This window comes from Fundulus heteroclitus, chromosome 10, assembly GCF_011125445.2.
Source record: "Fundulus heteroclitus isolate FHET01 chromosome 10, MU-UCD_Fhet_4.1, whole genome shotgun sequence".
Lineage (NCBI taxonomy): Eukaryota > Metazoa > Chordata > Actinopteri > Cyprinodontiformes > Fundulidae > Fundulus > Fundulus heteroclitus.
The window spans coordinates 23,003,567-23,020,791 of NC_046370.1; the positions used below are offsets into that span (position 1 = coordinate 23,003,567).

Consider the following 17,225-nt stretch of genomic DNA (forward strand, 5'->3'; position numbering starts at 1 on the left):
TTTGAAAACTGTGATCAAATTCTAAAAGAAAAAAAACTAACTCAAAAAGAAGAAAGAAAAAAAACAAAACACTTAATACAAAGAATATTGTGATTTTGTGCCAGAAAGAAAATTTTAACCAGATAATTGGGGACTTTTATAATTGTACAAATTTGACAGTGTTTCGAGAATTTGTCTTCATCTTTAAAAAGTGTATGTCTGAACTGAGTTTATGTGCCATACTAAATTACATTACTGACCCAAACACATTCCCTGATTGTCCCCCCCAAACACTCTCATTAAACCACTCATCAGGTGAAAGAGGCTGTCACTGTTCAGTAATTTGACGGCAACATATTTCTGTGCTCAGAGATTCAACATGATGCTTCTCGCATCACCAAACACCAGTTTTTCCTCTCTGGTTTTTGCTCCTTCACAGAGACATAAATATGACTCCACGGACTGAGCTGTGTACCGTCCACAACCCGTGGTGCGTTCGCTGCCGTTAGGATATTTTGCAGCTGTTTCTGCAGCTCTGCGTAGTCGGGCTGAGGGGCGGCGGTCGGGTCAGTTTCGGCTTTTTCAGCAATGTCCCTCCGCTCCTCCTGGCGGCGCTGTGGTGAGCGGCAGCGGTGACGGAGTAGGAGCGTCCGTGCATCATGCGAGCGTTGAGGCCGTTGGCCATGGAGAAGGACTTGAGGTGGGACTTGAGAGTGAGGGGGAGGGGCAGCTTGTCCACCAGGTGGACGGGGGTGCAGGAGACGATGGAGCGGCAGCAGAGGTCCTGAAGACTTAGCACTGACGGAGAGAATAACGATCTATCAGACCCTGAGCTCATGTCACACACAGACGGCTAATAAACCACAACACACCTACGTATTATGTTTTAAAAGTCATTTTTAGTAATTGTAACTTTGAAACAATAAATATCTGCAATAATATTCAACTTGTAAATCTGTTGGATATTTATTTTGAAGTTTAAGAATCAATCAATCATTAACAAGTTCCTTTCTGCTGTGTGATGGATGTGTGGTGCTATAGAACAGGGATTCCCTGCGCGAGGTGAAAAATGTAATGGTGGCCTGACTGTTTTTTTCCCCCCACACCATAAGGAAGTGTAAATAAACATTTCCTTTGTAAAAATGCACATCAAAAACTGTAAATTTAATAAATAAATTAAAATGTAGTCACACGTAAATCTATTTATTTAGAAGAAGTCTTCTTCTACGCTTCATTTTAAGATGAAATATAGAGGAAGTTATCTTCTTCTACGCATGGTGCTGTATATGCGCACCTAAGCTTGTGGCCTCTACTGTATTCATTCTTGCAAATATGCTCAATTGGCTGAAATCGGGGGAAACTGTCAAGCAGGTGAAACATCTAAGGTTAGTGAAGGAGGAGAGGAACCAAGAGAGAGTGAGGAATTGGAGGCAACAGACGAGAGAACTGCAGCGGATCCGAGAGAAGTAAACGAGCGGCAGTCAGAAAACGTCTCTCTATCTTTCTCCTCACTTTACGTTCGTTTACGTCAGTAGAGGGAAAATCGAATTCGGGCCGAAATTTTTATTTATGAGATTAATTTGAGTGAGCCAGTCTCTCTATGGATTGCGCAGCACCTACATACAGCGCTGCCCATGGTGCTGTGACTCTGTGAACCGCTACGAGCACTGATGCGAATGTCACGACCACGCCGCTGCTGCTGGTGGGAAAATCGGTGGTAGACGCGGTTTCTTGACTATGCTCACACACAGAGCGGTAATACTTTTCATTGCGATTCAGACAGGTGCAGTTCATTTTAAAGAGGCAGTTTTAGCGCATATTCAGGGAAACCAGCAACCGGCGGTGGGGGCTGCGGGGGGGTTGAGGTGTGTTGCCATGGGCGTGTTTACCTGCTGGATGTAACTGCTGTGAAACAATCAGGAAAGAAATTTGTATTTCTTTGATTAATAACAGCTTTATGGAGCGCTCTGTTATTGTTACTCTATGCCGCTTTACCAAAGAGAGAGTCTCTCTCTCTCTCTCTCTCTCTCTCTCTCTCTCTCTCATCAAATTAAACTTCTTCGTGTTTGTATTTTGAGTCAGACTCAGATTTCGAAGCTGGTGCATGAAATAAATAAAGTCAGAACACACAGATAGATCAGAGTTTAGTCCGTGAATCCACCTGGATGGTCTCTGCTTCAGAGACGTTTCAGGTCGTCTGTGGAGGTCTGACCGGTCTGAGTGTCTCTTTCTCTCGCTCCAGGCTAAGCCATCGATGAACCTCAACATCGTCAAGATGTAACTTTATTGCAAATTATGTTCTAATTTTATTTTCATAACCTTTGTTATGATGGTTGTGTTTTTGTAACTGCAACTTTTTTTTTTTTTTTGAAGATTGGGGGTGCGTCAACCCGGTTAGGACTCGGAAGGGGGTGTGCGGCTTAAAAAGTTTGGCAACAGCTGCCATAGGGTATTATTTCAGAAAAAAAAGTCAGGAAAGTTCGTTTGGCGTCTCGACTATTGGTGAATTTCTGTAAAAGACAACATCAGGATAAAACGTTGCTGCTTTATTAGCTAGAATAACCGTTTTAAAGACGGTTATCTACAAAATAGACTTCATGTTGCAAAGCATTAATACTGATTGTTGTTATTTAAAAAAAAAAAAAAAAAACCTGAGTTATTATTCACATTCCAAAAGTAAAAAAGAAAAAATAGTGGCATGGAGATAAAGACAAAATAATTTAAGATTCAGAAAATTTAAAGACAACTGTTAATATTTCGTAAACAATGCAGCGGTAATTTGGGCGAGATGTAATATTTATTAAAATAACACTCTGGAGCACTCTATTATTTAAATATAATTACTCAAGGAAATAAACTTTACCTTTGAATTCAGATTTTGCTTAGATCACCTATTAGAAATATGTCATTTGAAATGTAATGTTTTAACTCTTTTTTTTCTTTCTGGGGGTGTTAAAATGATGTCATACATCCGCGAAAAGAAGTCTGAAAAAAAACAAGTGGCCGTTGACTAATGCACCGTCCCCAGTATTTTTTTCAGTAAGCCTAGTACATTTTTCTAAAAATATAAAAAGTAGTTTTAGGACGATCGAATGTGTTGTTGAAGTTAACTTTTCAGGAAAAACGTTGTTTTTTTTAAATCCTTAAAAACTATAGCCTAAGGGCGGATTATTTCCTGTGACTTCTAGCTGATCAGAAATCATCAGTGTGTCGTTCCTGTGTCTTCCAGCAGAGGGCAGCACAGCCATAAACACTCTACTGAATGAGCTGGTTGTGTGGGTGAGGCGACCCGCTGACCTTTGTTGGGCTTCCACAGCCGCTCCATGCCGTGCCTCATGAGGACGATCCGGGCGAGCTCTGTGAACGACTCGGTGATGTTGAAGTTGCAGAGCGGGCTCACCTCAAAGAAGGTGACGCCCAGCTTCTCGGCGTACACCTGCGCCTGCTCCGTGGTCACCTGACGCTTGTAGGCCAGGTGAAGGCGGTTCCCCACCAGGATTTTAGGCACTCCCGGAGCATGCTGCGTGGAGAAGAAGGAGCGCAGGAACATTTATGGGTTTTGTACCGGATTTATGGATTCACCTCAGGAACACAAAGGCGCATCTGACCTCATCGATCTCTTTGATCCACCTGTCGATCCCATCGAAGGACCAGCGGTTGGTGATGTCATACACCAGGATTACTCCCTGAGGAGCACAAATATGTCTTTAAATCCCCACAAAACATTCATGTAATTCCCTGACTTTAAAGAACATCAGTTAAATTAAAAAAAGATGTATCCATATTACCAAGCCCAGCTTTTTCAGACTTTCCTAATTTCATCCAAATTCAATTCACTTTATTTATACACCACAAATTCCCAGCACAGGTCATCTCAAGGCAAAACCAATTCTACTAAAATCATACAGCCAGATAGTTTAAAGAGTTTTCTATCTAAGGCAACCCATCAGATATCATCTACTCAGGTAGCCATGTCCGTAATCTGTTTTATGAATATAAACAGGCCAAATCAAAATCTTAAATGTCATACTGCTGTAAAACAAAGATAAATCCGACTTTGCATCATTCTGAACAGTATTGTTGTACAAGACATGATTCAGTCCTAAGGAGATTTATTACACAAGCACAGTAATAAACAAAAACACTTGCCAAGAAAAGTCAAATCAAAAGCTTGAATTACTATGAAAACGGCCCGAAACATAATTTCAGCTCTAGTGGGAGTTTAATTTGCTTGTCACAAGTACAAGCTCTGAAGAACAATCTTTATACAGGCGAATGGTTCGAGTTCTAAATATGAGAACATCCATGTCCTGGTTCTCCTTGATGTGGGTCTACTGTCTCAGCAGGTCATCGCTGTAAAAAGGACACACTTGCTGCATCGGGTCACTTGATTACAAACTCAATAAAATATGACAACCGAGAACAGATGGACATTGCTGTCATGCAAATGGGTGTTTCTCCCCCCCCCCCCTGCAGTCGGAAATTGTAAAAGATTCCGTTAAATAATGAACGCAGCAAAGCCTGCTGGGAGCTGTGGGTTCGGGATTCCTTTGTGGAAAATGCGACGGTGTACGCTGCTCCTGTGGATGTCCATTTTCTGCTCAGTTTGACTCCACAAACTCAGGGTTCAAGAGCCCCCCCCTTTAGCCTCTCCATGGCAACGCTGCCACTGTTGCTATGGCGATATCTGCTCCCGTACCCACTAATAGTCTGATGAGGGACGACAGCATAATGGTTGTGTAAACAGTGTTGGAGGATGTGAAGGAGGTGAGTTTTCCTCCCAACTTTCCCCCCGTGGCACAAAGCTCTGAGCCGAATGACGGAGACGTGGAGGGCCTTCCATCACCTCGCTCCTTCATAGCTGACCGACCTCCTCCACGTCAACGCTCCCTCTCAGCCTCTTAGGTCATCCTCCTTCTGCCTCCTGCTCCTCTGACCGATATGCGATTCAGGGCCTTTGGCCGATCTGCCCCTCACCTCTGGAATGGCCTTCTTCCAGAAACACTGGAACTCTTGTCTCTTTTTATAGGGGCCTAGTCACGTATGACTTCACAAATGCCTGTAACTCGCTCTGGTTCCATACAAAGGTTTTCCAAATAAACTATCATGCCCTGCTGGCTTATTATATCTTATTTTTGTGTTCTACACTTTGTTTTTGCGCTATTTGTCAGTAAACGAAGCGCTTTGGTGTACATTTACCACAACAAGACCCCGTCACCAGATGTACTTTCACTTTACCGCGTGGCATTGTGGGATAGTCTACTGGCTGTCTTACAGTAGCTGCGTCAATGGTCGCCATCTCGCTTTCCGATAGCGCCGCGGTACTGGTAAAAAGTTCTGTTCGGGCTCGAAAAAGATGTACGCTTGGCGTATACAGTCTGATATAAAGATAAACTTATGTTTCTTTGTGTTTTCTTTTTTATGGTCAAAATACATGACTGGCCCCTTTAAATCCCAGGTCAAACTCATCTGTTAATCTTCTATTTTTGTTTTCTATTTATTTATATATTTTCAGGGTACACAAAGGTATACATTTAAAATAAAATATGTTGTTGTTGTTAAAAAGGCACCAACATATGTTCCAATGTCTCAAACCTATAAGATATACAATTTTGACTGAGTTTGTTGAATAGCGTTGCTAGTTTTGGTTTGTCTGCTTTCAGGAATCTGAATTAAGCTGAGCTGTTTTCCCAGGTTCTGATCTTGCTAAAAACCAACAAGCTTTCAGTGAGTAAAACTATGGCAGAAGGAAGAGAACATTCTGGACCTGTTCTGGATCCCAACGGTTCCCTCCGACCTCTTCAAGGGTTCCTCAAAATAACACGAGCACATGACAGAGGCATTTTTTTTCTGGTGAAATCTCCAGGACCCATACCTGTGCTCCTCTGGAATAGGATCTGAATATGGTGCAGAACCGACCCTGCCCGGATGTATCCCTGAAACAAAAACATACAGAAAAAACAAATAAGAAAAATCAGATTGCTTTTCCTCAGAAACCAAGAACTTAACAACTTTCTCTGTGTTTCTCTGGGCACCGGATCTCTGTTCCTTCAGTCTGACACCAGCTGGTTCAGAGCACAGACACGCATCACACATGTGGTCCGTTTTCTTCCATTTGGGCCTAAACAACTGTTTTCATGGGAACTTGATGCTCAGGTGAACCCAGGAGGCCTGTGGGGGCACAGTGTCTTCTCCGAGTCACCAGCCAGTCCAGGTGCTGATGTCTGGGTGATCCTCTGTGATGTAGGATGAACTGATCCTGGATCTGAGTCTTATCTGCTGCCCGATGCTGGTCAAACAGAAAGCAGTCCTGTTGTAGGCGTCCATCTGCATCTCATGTGTCCATATCATCCGTGTTCGTCAGCCACAGGTTCGGTTTACAGGCAGATGATGACATCTATACATCGATAGGTTAATTCTGTCCCTTTATGGACTTTAACAAACTCTGATAGGGTGACAGCAACAAAGATCTGGAAGCTGACTCCACCTCTGCACCAGGTTAACATTATAACTGTTTTCTAGACATTAAAGGTTGTTGAATGTAACTCCATGCTGTGGAGCTGGATTAAGGTTCCCCAAAGTGAATCCTTCACCGCATGGTTCTTTTAGTTCTATGTTTTGATAAATAAAGTTTCCTGATGCGCTGCCATCTACATCAGTGCTGGCCAGCTCGGGCTTCCTCCAGATTCCTCGAATGGTTTCATAATATTATGCTCTGCGAAGGAAGGCATTTTCCAACCTTTGCATGAATAACTTTTCCTAATAACGTTTTCTCACCCATCTGGAGTCAAACTGAGGATCCTCGGAGCGTATTTGCTCTCCGGCAGCGCGCACTATCAGGGAATGCTGTTTAGGACCAAATCAGGACTCATTTTACTGCCCCACCAGACTCGGTGGAAGCATCTCCGGCATCTAAACCACGTTGAAGGGGGGAGTTGTTAGCTGATTCGTTGCATACCGAGGGGCTTTGGATCTCTCTGTGACCGCGGCGTTCAGACGGATGAGGTGTTAAACCCCTTTCCTAAAGCCCCCCACGCTGCTGGATTTGTCACTTGTAATCTTCTTACGTCATAACCGAACCCAGTGAGGAGAAAAAAACAAAACAGAAAAGTTTCTAAGTTGACAGCGGAGAGAACCTAAGTCTGTCTTGAACAGACCGTTTAACTAAATACCTTTTAAATCAAGGCTACAGAGAGCCGAGCGTGAGGCAGCAGCTGCCAGCGTGGAGCTGGAGGCTGCGTCACCTGAAATAAAAAAGAAAGCTCTTTATCGAGTCAAAACAGCCTCACATGCTCGCTGTTTATTTTTGGACCGAACCAGGACCTCCTCTGCTCTGCGTGTTACACAATCATCCTCTCTGCTGCAGATCACACGCTGTGAGGACGGCTGCTGTACAGCAGCCAGTCGTCTCCGCTGCGTTTTCATACCAGAGCTGCAGCTTGACTCGCCTCCCGTCCAGGAGGATGGTCGTCGTCTTGTAGTCGATTCCTGAAACACAGCAGGACAACAGAGAAAACTTCCTCAGTCTCTTGTTGAGGGTTCCTGCACAAAATCCCTGACTTTTTAAGATTCAGGTGTCAAGATTTTTGTTTTCGGACGTTGGATAGCAGTCAGGTCTTAGTATCTGTAGGTTCAACTATAATTACACAATTCAATCCAAAACTTCGGTCGCATTTTTTTATTTTTGTTTGAGTGTGGTACTGTTGTTGCATCTGGACTAACTTGGATAATTTTGATTTCTAAATCTATAACCTGTGGATTTGTCAGATAAATAATGGTTTATGAAGCAATGAATGTAGATTCTTTGAACTTCATGAACTTTGGTAACTTTATTCTGTTTGTAAAACATCTTGAAAATAGCAGTTTTGGTCCCGTTTGGCATTGTAGGCTCAGTTTAAACATCACCGGTACATTACAAACTGATTTTAAAATTGTTTTTCAAGAGAATTTAGGAGGAAAAATTTCACTTCTGATTGATGAGTTAAAAACTTGTTTTTATTAAAGTTAAGGCATGATGTGGCAAGTCAAATGAATAAATACATACAAAAAAAATAAAAAATACATTATTGGACTTAAGTCCTTCAAAACATGGGGGAAAAAAAGTATGACATTTTTATGAACTCACTTTCTTTTTCCAGGCCTTGAAAATTATTATTATTTTTTTTTATAAAAAGAAATAAATGCAAGACTTTTTCAGATTGCATGGGAAACATGCTTGTTCTAACACAGGGCCAATAAACCTGATCAGGGGTCAGTGTGACAAGGAGCCTCAGACAAGTTCTGCAGCCAGTAAACTCCCAGCAACAGGTTTCAGTTCAGTTTCACAGAAGTCCATTCATGTTCACAACGCCGACTGCAACGGATCTGCGGCTCGACTTCCTAAGACACCAGCAACAAAGCTCTGAAAGCGGCTTAGGTTGTAAATGATTCTAAGTGAACAACAGCAGGGCCAGTTAGTGTAGCGTTGAATGTTATATAAGAGCAAGAAAAGTTTGACCAACCTAAAACACAGGCGTTCTCTAATCTCTAATGTTGTACCATTGGTATGCCCGGGCAAGTTTGAGGGATTTTAACTTTAAAACAGTGCTAACATTTATGTCCTTTGCTTGTTTTCCACTAAGTCCTCCAGTGGAAACACTGGTTTCCAGTTTCTGAATAAGGTATTTAAAAAAAAAAAAAAAAAAATCCCAGTCATAGATTTTTAATAAAATAAAGGTGTACATCTGAGCTTGGGTTACACAATATATAGCAAAATATCATCATGGTATTTTTCTGCACAATATTAACATTGCAAAGGGCAGTTTTGAGAGCCACAATTGTAGGTTGTTATATTTCAGGTGTAAAATACTCGCAGTTTGCATCCCAGTGTAATATCTAGCCTGTTTGTTGGATGGATGGATGGATGGATGGATGGATGGATGGATGGATGTCTCAATGGAGTAGAGACATCCATCCATCTCTAACACACCTAACATAAATAACAGAGGAGAAAGATTTGTTTCCTCGTCGCACATCCCTGTTTACTCTGATTAACTCGAATGCTGCACTGACAGCATGGGTACGTGTGGCGTCATCGAGTCTGACTCCCTCTGCCATCCAGCCAACACTTCCTCAAAAATTTCAGGGATGAGCAGCTGAACGCGGAGCTGTCTGACTCCCAACAGCGATGCCCCGGTTATTACCGGCGTCCTGTGCAGACCCCCTGCTGCCGAACCACCGTAACATCATTCCCTACTCATTCCAGACTGGATGTAATTACCCAGCTGCTCCGCCGGGGACTCCTCCTGCAGGAACAAAGCGGCGAGCATCTCGTCTCCTTTATAACGGTAATTATCAGGGCTGATCGCACAGCAGTATTAAACCTATAGAACGGCTGCACACGCTGATTATGTAAAGCTCTCAGCAGCTCAGGGATTTTTAATAACCTGTGTTTGCAGTAAGTTTGGAAGGATTGGCGGACAGTTTGTTGCATTTCAACAGAACCTCCTTAACTTTCTGCGTGGATGTTGCGAAGGATCCAAACCGCAGGCAGGAGAACCGATAGAAGGCCAACTTTCCGTCCCTGACCGCGCTCTCAATCTACAGCCAAAATTTGCCACTTAAAAAGGACTTAGTTTTGCCACCGTTTAAACGCATACAGAACACCAGATCGACACAGGATGATGATGTACGTTTTCCTGATGTACTGTTGCAGCTGCGAGCGTGGAAGATCACCGCCCTGGTTCAGCAACACAAGACCAGCCTCCTTATTCCTACTAAAACCCCAAACCTGGTCCTATTTTGCCATTAAGATGAAGATGCAGTTACGTGTTGGAACATCCCACCTAAGGTCTTAGTGTGTTCTCATTTACTCTGCAATAAGCCTGCTTCTTTAAATCACAAACATCGAACATACAGGACGGAATTTCGAAAGGTCTGTGCTAGCGTGAAGCTAATCCTGCTCTGATTGGTCAGTCCAACAGCCTGATCAGAATCCAGGGATGAGTTATGGAAATGTCAAACAGCTTTTAGATATAAATATAATAATTGGTCATAGAAATATGACAGAAAACTACTAATACATGCATAAGTAGGATTTGTTGCTGCATCGGTTGCCTGCTGCAGCAATGAGATGAATCTCTGCCAGATTGAGCTCAGAGAGACGCTTCAGATGATGACTGTCACAGAGTGTTGTGTTTCATCCAAACGCAGGAGTGCGTGTTTGCCCCGTGCTCATCAAGGTCATTCACAAACACCCACACTGTGTGAGCATTTGTGTGTGTGTGTGTGTGTGTGTGTGTGTGTGTGTGTGTGTGTGTGTGTGTGTGTGTGTGTGTGTGTGTGTGTGTGTCTGAATGAGTGAGCTTCTCCTGGCAGCATCTGCTGCAACTTCACTTTAATCATCGTGACTCACAGTCGCACATGGAGCACGGCCATCAGGCTGTTTGGTTCAGTCAGGAGCCTGAAAGGCAGAACATTTTGGTCCACTCACAGTTTACGCTCAGATAGACTTTGGAAACAATCCACAGCATGGACTCCGTCAGTGTTGTAGGGAGCATTTTTCCACGCTCACGTCGCTGGTAATAAAGTCTTCCCCGTGTGGTTTTTGGCAGCCCCGTAATAGCAGCTCCGCTCTGGACTTGGCAAAGACCCGGAGGCTCCTCTGGGACCTCAGAGAGCCGGCCGTCCCCTGGCAGAGAGACAGCGGACCGCAGCTATGTCTACGTCTGCTGCCATGACCCAGAAAACAGCACAGATCCAAGGATAAACCACCAAATTTTCCACCCGCTGAGCTGCATCCCAGAGGAAGAAAAAAAAAAAAAAAATCACCAGTTTACTGGAACCAGCTCCCTGAGCATCTCTGGTATTAAGCAACAACAAAACAAAATGTGATAGTCAAAACTGGTGCTACACTTCTTTGGCTGCAGTTGTCAGGGTGTTTTTTTTTATTTTTTTTATTCAAAACATGTTCTGAGTTCTGCCATCCCATCAGAAGCAGCACGCGGACACATCTCACCTGATCGCAACAAGCCGGCAAGCCACTGCAGTCCTGCAGCCCCTCAGACTTCATTCCATTTTTAATTGGATAGTCCCGTTTTCCGTTGGTTTGTGTGAGAGTGTTCAGTCAGAAATGCCCCTGCAGAGATCTCACTTTGGAGAAGCGGGAAGGAATCCTTACCGAGGAGCCGGGCTAACAGCAGGAGAGAGCAGGAATCATTACGGGGACCATTCCAGCGCATCTTAAACCGCTGCAGCCTCCTCCTCGAGCTCACCTTCAAAGAGGGGCACTACCCCCTTAACTGACAGTAAAATGAACCATCCTGGTGAAAAGGTCCACAAAAAGCACAATCCGGGTTTATTTGTACTGTAGATGTTAAATTAGATGCTTTAATGGGGGTCATATAGTGTGGAAAATATTTTGCACCGCACAAGGCACATCGACTTTTTCCCTCTGGATTCTACTTTGAATTATATAAAAATAATAATAAAAAAAAGGTATGATTTATTCCAGACCTGGAGCATAAATCGTTCTGCAACCCAGAAAACAACTTCTCCTAATGCATGTTTAAATGCACCTTTAAATCCTGCCTTAACAGTCTTTGTTTATCTGGTTTAAAGTCCGGTCGCTCTAAAAATAACACAAACACGTTTCTCTCTTTCAGAAGATTTGGTTTGGGGTTTTATCAGCTGTAAACCATTTACAGGAACAGATTTGAAAGGTTGGGTCCTTGAATTGGTTCTTTAGAGGTTGCTGTGGATGATTCAGGCACCACGGCCATCTCTTCCTCTCCATCATCCCTGCACCTTTGACCTTACTCCCTGCTGCTTGCTGCTGGTCGGTGAAGCTTTTTCTGTTGCTCTAGATGCTGCGAGCCTGGAATGTGAAGGCTGCACCAGATGGATTTAATTTCTTTCTTTTTTTCATTTTTACTTTCAACGTGACCCACAGAGTGACATCAGCTCTGAAGCCTAAACCCCTACTGAGGGGCGCTGATCGCTGATCTCCTGGATTCATTGATCGGTTTCTGCCCTTGGTTCTGTTGACTCAATTTTTTCTCTTTTTTTTATTTAGGGTTTAATGAACACCAAAAACGCAGAGCATCAGACAGTCTTGAGAATATAACTAAATTAATGATACAAGAGTTGTACAAAACAGGAATTTAGTACCATATGTTCCTGAAATACTCCTAAAACTATTATTATGTGACACAAAATCTGGACACAAAGTCTTTGGAAAACTCCAGCTTACTATCGTAAATGTTCAACTTTGCGTTTAAAACCTTAAGATCATATCTCAGAAATCAGACCAATTATCACAAATAAGCACCCACTGCCCATAACATGTAGCATAGTACCTTAGAAAAATGATTAAACATGTTTAAGTAGTTAGTCGCTTACAATCGTGAAATGAATCCTTCATGTTGTTGTTAAAATGATATTACAATTTTAAGCGAGTAGGGGAGAGCGGGGTAGGTTGACCCACCCCTTGTATTTAGGCAGCAGTACAAATCTGTGGTCATGTGATCAAAAATATTGTGATCACCCTCCATGTTGCTGCCCTTGTGACTGATAGAAGCATCTGGTAATGTGGTAAGTATGTTTTTTTTTTACAAACAACTATTTTTTGCTCGTCAAGGTATTTTTGTCCTTTACATTCCAGCTATATTCACTGTCCTGTGGAAGCTAACTTATCCCGGGTTTAAAAATGTATACTAAACATGTTGCTGATTTAGTAACATTTTAAACCATGTAAACCTTTTATCTAAAGATTAGCTTGAAATGCTAAGCTTGGTCGTTTTTTTCCCAAAGTGGTGCCTGTGGGGTAAAATGAGCCAAATGCCTTGGGGTAAGTTGAGCCAGTGGTATAACTTACCCCACCATGAAGGATGAGTAACAATATTTCTAAAATGTAAAAAAAAAAAAAAAAAATGTACTCAATGTAGAAAACTAATCATGTCAAGAAAATACAACAGAAAAACAGATTACAGTCCAAGACCCCTTCAGGAGATCAAGAGAGCAGCCACTGAGGTCAGGGCAGGAAAAGTGAAAAGTGAAGTGGTAAAGAAGTTAACACAACCTCAAAAAGCTGGAGGAATTGCACAGAGAGAGCAGCAATTCTGATTTTCCTGCAACCTTGAGGAGTGGAATGTGGAGTAGTTGAGAAAACAATACTATTCTTTCTTTGTGTGAGGTCATCACACTTGATGTAAAGTTGTTTGATTGTGTCCAAATCATAATTTCCATTAAAGTAATTTGAACAATGCAGCTGTATTTGAGTTCTTATATACAGTATATAATAAAATACATATATTAAAAACCATGCATGCATTCTTAGCATTTCGACTGATTGGAAACATCTTCAAATAAGTGTATCTATTTTGTTTTTGCTTGTGTATTACTTTTCCTTGCCTGGAGGACAGCATAAGTAAAAAAAAAATGGCTCAATTTATCACACTCCCCCCTATAGATAGATACACCTGAGAGCAGTTTGTAGAGACCAGTTAATCTAGCAGCCATGTGTTTTGGACTGTAGGAGGAAGCAGGAGTAGAACCCACACATGCACAGGACAAACATGCCGAAAGACCCGAGGTTGACCCCCATGGTTTGAACCCAGGACCTTCATGCTGCAAGGCAACAGTTCTACCAACAGTATATTGGTATATATAGTCCTTGACACAGCTATCCTGGGTTTTGATTCCCTGACCTGGGCCATTTACTCCATGTCTTCCCTCTCACTCACTGCCCTTCTTCCTGTTAAGATACTGAGGAATAAAGGCCTCTAGTGCCAAAAAAAAAATTAACACCTTGCACACGCTCTCTTTATTTTGCTTAAACAAGCGTTTGAAGCAAAGGTTTGGGGATACAGAGGCATATCATTTCCACCACTGAAGACTCCACCAAACATGGCGCGAGCATCAAAAGCCCCGGCAAGAAGGTTGAACCTCCAAAGATGTGACCTTTTTATTAATCCGGAATAAAAGGCGAGTCCCTAGTTTCTATGGTGATTCCCACATTTGCTGGGGAGCAGGGTGGGGGTGGAGCCCACAGCAATACTCTTAACAGACAGGCAGACAGAAGCATTGGCAAGAATTTAAGCATTAAACAAGCAGTCACTTGTCGTAATTCTGACGTGTCTACAGTGGGTTTTTTTTTCCCTCATAGCAGACCTGAGAGCTTAAAGAGAGCCTCCAGTTCCAGTCTTTAAAAGAAAAAGTCAGAGCTATGATAAAAAGGGAGTCAATTAGTGTTTGGCTATACACTCTCGCTGATTTGACAGAAAACTGTAAGTCATATAAAGCAGTATGAGACACACTGGGTGAAAGTAGACACAAACTAAAAAAAAAATAATAAAAAAACAACCCAACAACGTTTTGTTGTATAAACTTTCCAGATGATGAACCATGGCCAAGAAAGCATCCCAAAGGATGGTGAGTTTTTCACCGGGACGGAATCATCTGATCCAGTGACATAGCAGTGAAATGCTAAACACCCAGAGTACTACTGATGCATTCCATTAACCCAGCAGGTCAGAACTTCTCACTGCTTAACCATGTGCCAGTTGCAACTTGGGAATCAGTGAGATCTGCAAATATCTCTGCTCAACGCGCCGGCTAACTAAAATGAACAAGACAGGCCCGTAGAGTACTTCTGCGAGGTTGGAGCCTTGAATGTTCAAAACGGAGAACAGACGCATGAAAAGGCGCAAGTCTGGGTCCCCGGTGACGCAACAGAACCGGGAACACATAAAGGGCCCATATCATGCAAAATCTACTTTTTTGAGCTTTGAACGGTCCTGCAGTCGATGCTATTCCTTCATCAGAATCATGCCCAAAGTGGCATTTTGCTTGATTCGTGCATGTATGAGTAATCCTCGTAAATTCTGCGCTCCGAGCAGCAGCCCCTCCCTGTCCTGGAAACGAGTGGCCATGACTGGGCCTACGTAGAGTGGTCATCATCCACCCTCTCCGGGATGTACCCTCCATGACCGCACCACCCCTGCCCAACGACTGGTGATGTGAGGCAGAGCGCAAGCATTTCTGCTCAAAGTTGAGACCAAGCGGCTCTTTTAGCACCTAATCTGCACGGCGACAGCAACTGCTCTTTTTTTGCTGCAGCGGCTGTAGGGCGATCCCACGTGGGGGGCGAGGCAGCGCTGTGGTGAAGGCACAGGTTCCAGGTTGGTAAAAATAGCACAAGGAAACAACTAATATTTGAGAAAAAATTAATACGCTACAGTGCTAAAAAGAATATTTAATCATATATATGCTTTTATTTGACGTTGGAAGGCTTAAAAAAGCATGAGATAGAACCTTGAAGTCAAGATTTGGACTTGAACTACAGGTAAATTTAGTATTAGTTCCCTGACCAGTGACTCTTAGCCTTTCCAGGTCACATGAGGGACCAACTGGTAGCTCCAAAGACTGACAGTAGTGTGTGCGTGTTTATAAGTTTATACAAGGAGACATGCAGTATATGTCTTAGAATTTCTGACGGTATGACATTAAACCAGTGCCATTAATTCCAGAAGCTCTAACTTCTGAAATCAAATGCAGCATTGTTTTAATATGGCCTTGCATGTAAGAACCAGCCATATTGGATTCTGACGTGGAGGTTGGCGAGGTACCGCACATTTTAAACTTGAAGCTCTAACATAGGGCAGCTTTAATGCTTTTAGCTGGCCTCTCTTGTAAACAAGTTCTCAGATACAACGGCTGGACTGGAGCTGTGTGACAAGGAAGCCAGAGAGCAAGTAAAAACTCTGCCAGAGCTTCAGACAGCCTGGAGGGCTGCTGATCAGCACTGTTTCTCGGATCACAGGAAGGAAAACATTAGGATTTAAGAACCAGAAACAGAGTGCAGTGCAGTTTGCTCCCCTTAGGGCTCTCAGGATGAAGTGAACTCCACGCTAATGGCAGTCTAAACTGCACGTTAAAAACGGATCCTATGGATCCACCTTGATAGATCCCCCAGCCTGCACCCTCCTCCTCCTCCTCCTCTTCCTCCTCACTCACCCAGGTTGTACCCGTACGGAGACTCGGACGCTCCGTCCTGCAGACTCTCCAGGATCTCTCCCTTCCCCACATCGCTATCTCCCACCAGCAGGAACTTGAGCAGGAAGTCGTAGGCTCGGATCGGGCTGGTTCTGGTTCTGTGGCTCATCCTCGCGGCTGGTGTCCCATCACGAGCTGTGCCTCTTCCTCCTCCTCCTCCCCAGAGGAAGAGGAGTAAACGATAGCCCAGGCCCCCCTGCTTACTGATGCGCCGCACTGGGTCTACCTGCGCGACACGCCCCCATCGGTCTGCAGTGGACGCTTGCTTCGCGGACGGTTCTGTTCTGGTCCAGCTGGCGGAGCTCAGCTCTGATCCCCGCCCCCTTTTTCCAGGGGAGGGAGGGGGGATGGAAAACGGGAAGATCCGCCTTCTTTTATCTGATTGGCCCAACAATTGAGTTGCTAGGGCAGGCCAGAGTCCCTGATTGGAGGAGGCGAACATCAGTAAAAACAGAGACGCTGTCTGATTGAGAGATTGGCTAATTTTCTGAGATCAACTTAAAATTGTTTAGATCAGGTTTGCCGTGTAAGATTTTTGAATCGAAATATCTAAACTCAGAAGTGTAGGCTATTTTTTTTTAATTTTTTATTTACTTTTACTGTAAATCTACAGAAAGAGTTACTTTATGTAGAAAAACAAGCAAGACAGAAAATAATAAATGAGCAGCTGGCCACTGCGGATTTATATACTTTTACTGTCAGAACACATCTTTACTGTCAGACCATCCGTGAAGCCGCAGCACTGAAATAATATGGATGCTGAAGCAGCATCCAAACAAGTTTAGTTTTTTTCTAAAAATCTTTAAGTTGTATAAAGTTTTTTTTTTAACTCACCAATCAGGAATAACATTACGACCACCTGCCTAAAACTGTGTTCGTCCAGCGTTTTGTTCCAACAGCCCCGATTTGTTGAGGCAGGGATTCCACTAGACCACTGGAGCTGTGCTCAGGCATCTGGCTCCAAGATCCTGGGAGCTGCAAAGCAGGGCCTCCAAGGACCAGATGTGCTTGTCCATCACGTCCGTAAGATGCTGGACTGGAGACTGTGGAGGCCAGTTCAAATCTCAGGCTCCTTATTGTGCTCCTCAAACCATCCCTGAAATATTTTTTGGTTTGCATTAAGGAGTGTTATCCTGCTGAAAAAGGTCGCAGGCCATCAGGGAGTACTCCTTTCATGAACTTCAAAAAGCAGGTGCCAATAAGGCATCCTAAGC

At 43.3% G+C, this 17,225-nt stretch overlaps 1 protein-coding gene across 1 annotated transcript; it reads right to left on the reverse strand.

Annotated features, from left to right (window-relative positions):
* rab40b (RAB40B, member RAS oncogene family) lies at window positions 1-16,354 on the reverse strand. Its single transcript, XM_012879104.3, has 6 exons — window positions 15,973-16,354; window positions 7,407-7,467; window positions 5,855-5,915; window positions 3,588-3,665; window positions 3,277-3,499; window positions 1-777 (listed from the first exon to the last, which is right to left on the reverse strand). The coding sequence occupies exons 1-6, from the start codon at window positions 16,118-16,120 to the stop codon at window positions 485-487; spliced, it is 864 nt and encodes a 287-aa protein (XP_012734558.1). The 5' UTR covers window positions 16,121-16,354; the 3' UTR covers window positions 1-484.
* Between the last annotated feature and the right edge of the window lie 871 nt (window positions 16,355-17,225).

Bases quoted from the DNA above. Each gene is read 5' to 3' on its own strand.
- rab40b (XM_012879104.3), bottom strand. From the start codon at position 16,120: ATGAGCCACAGAACCAGAACCAGCCCGATCCGAGCCTACGACTTCCTG. The intron at 7,468-15,972 runs GTGAGTGAGGAG...GCTGTGTTTCAG, and splicing joins TCCGTACGGGTACAACCTGG to GAATCGACTACAAGACGACG. The intron at 3,666-5,854 runs GTATGGGTCCTG...TGTGCTCCTCAG, and splicing joins CCTATTCCAGAGGAGCACAG to GGAGTAATCCTGGTGTATGA.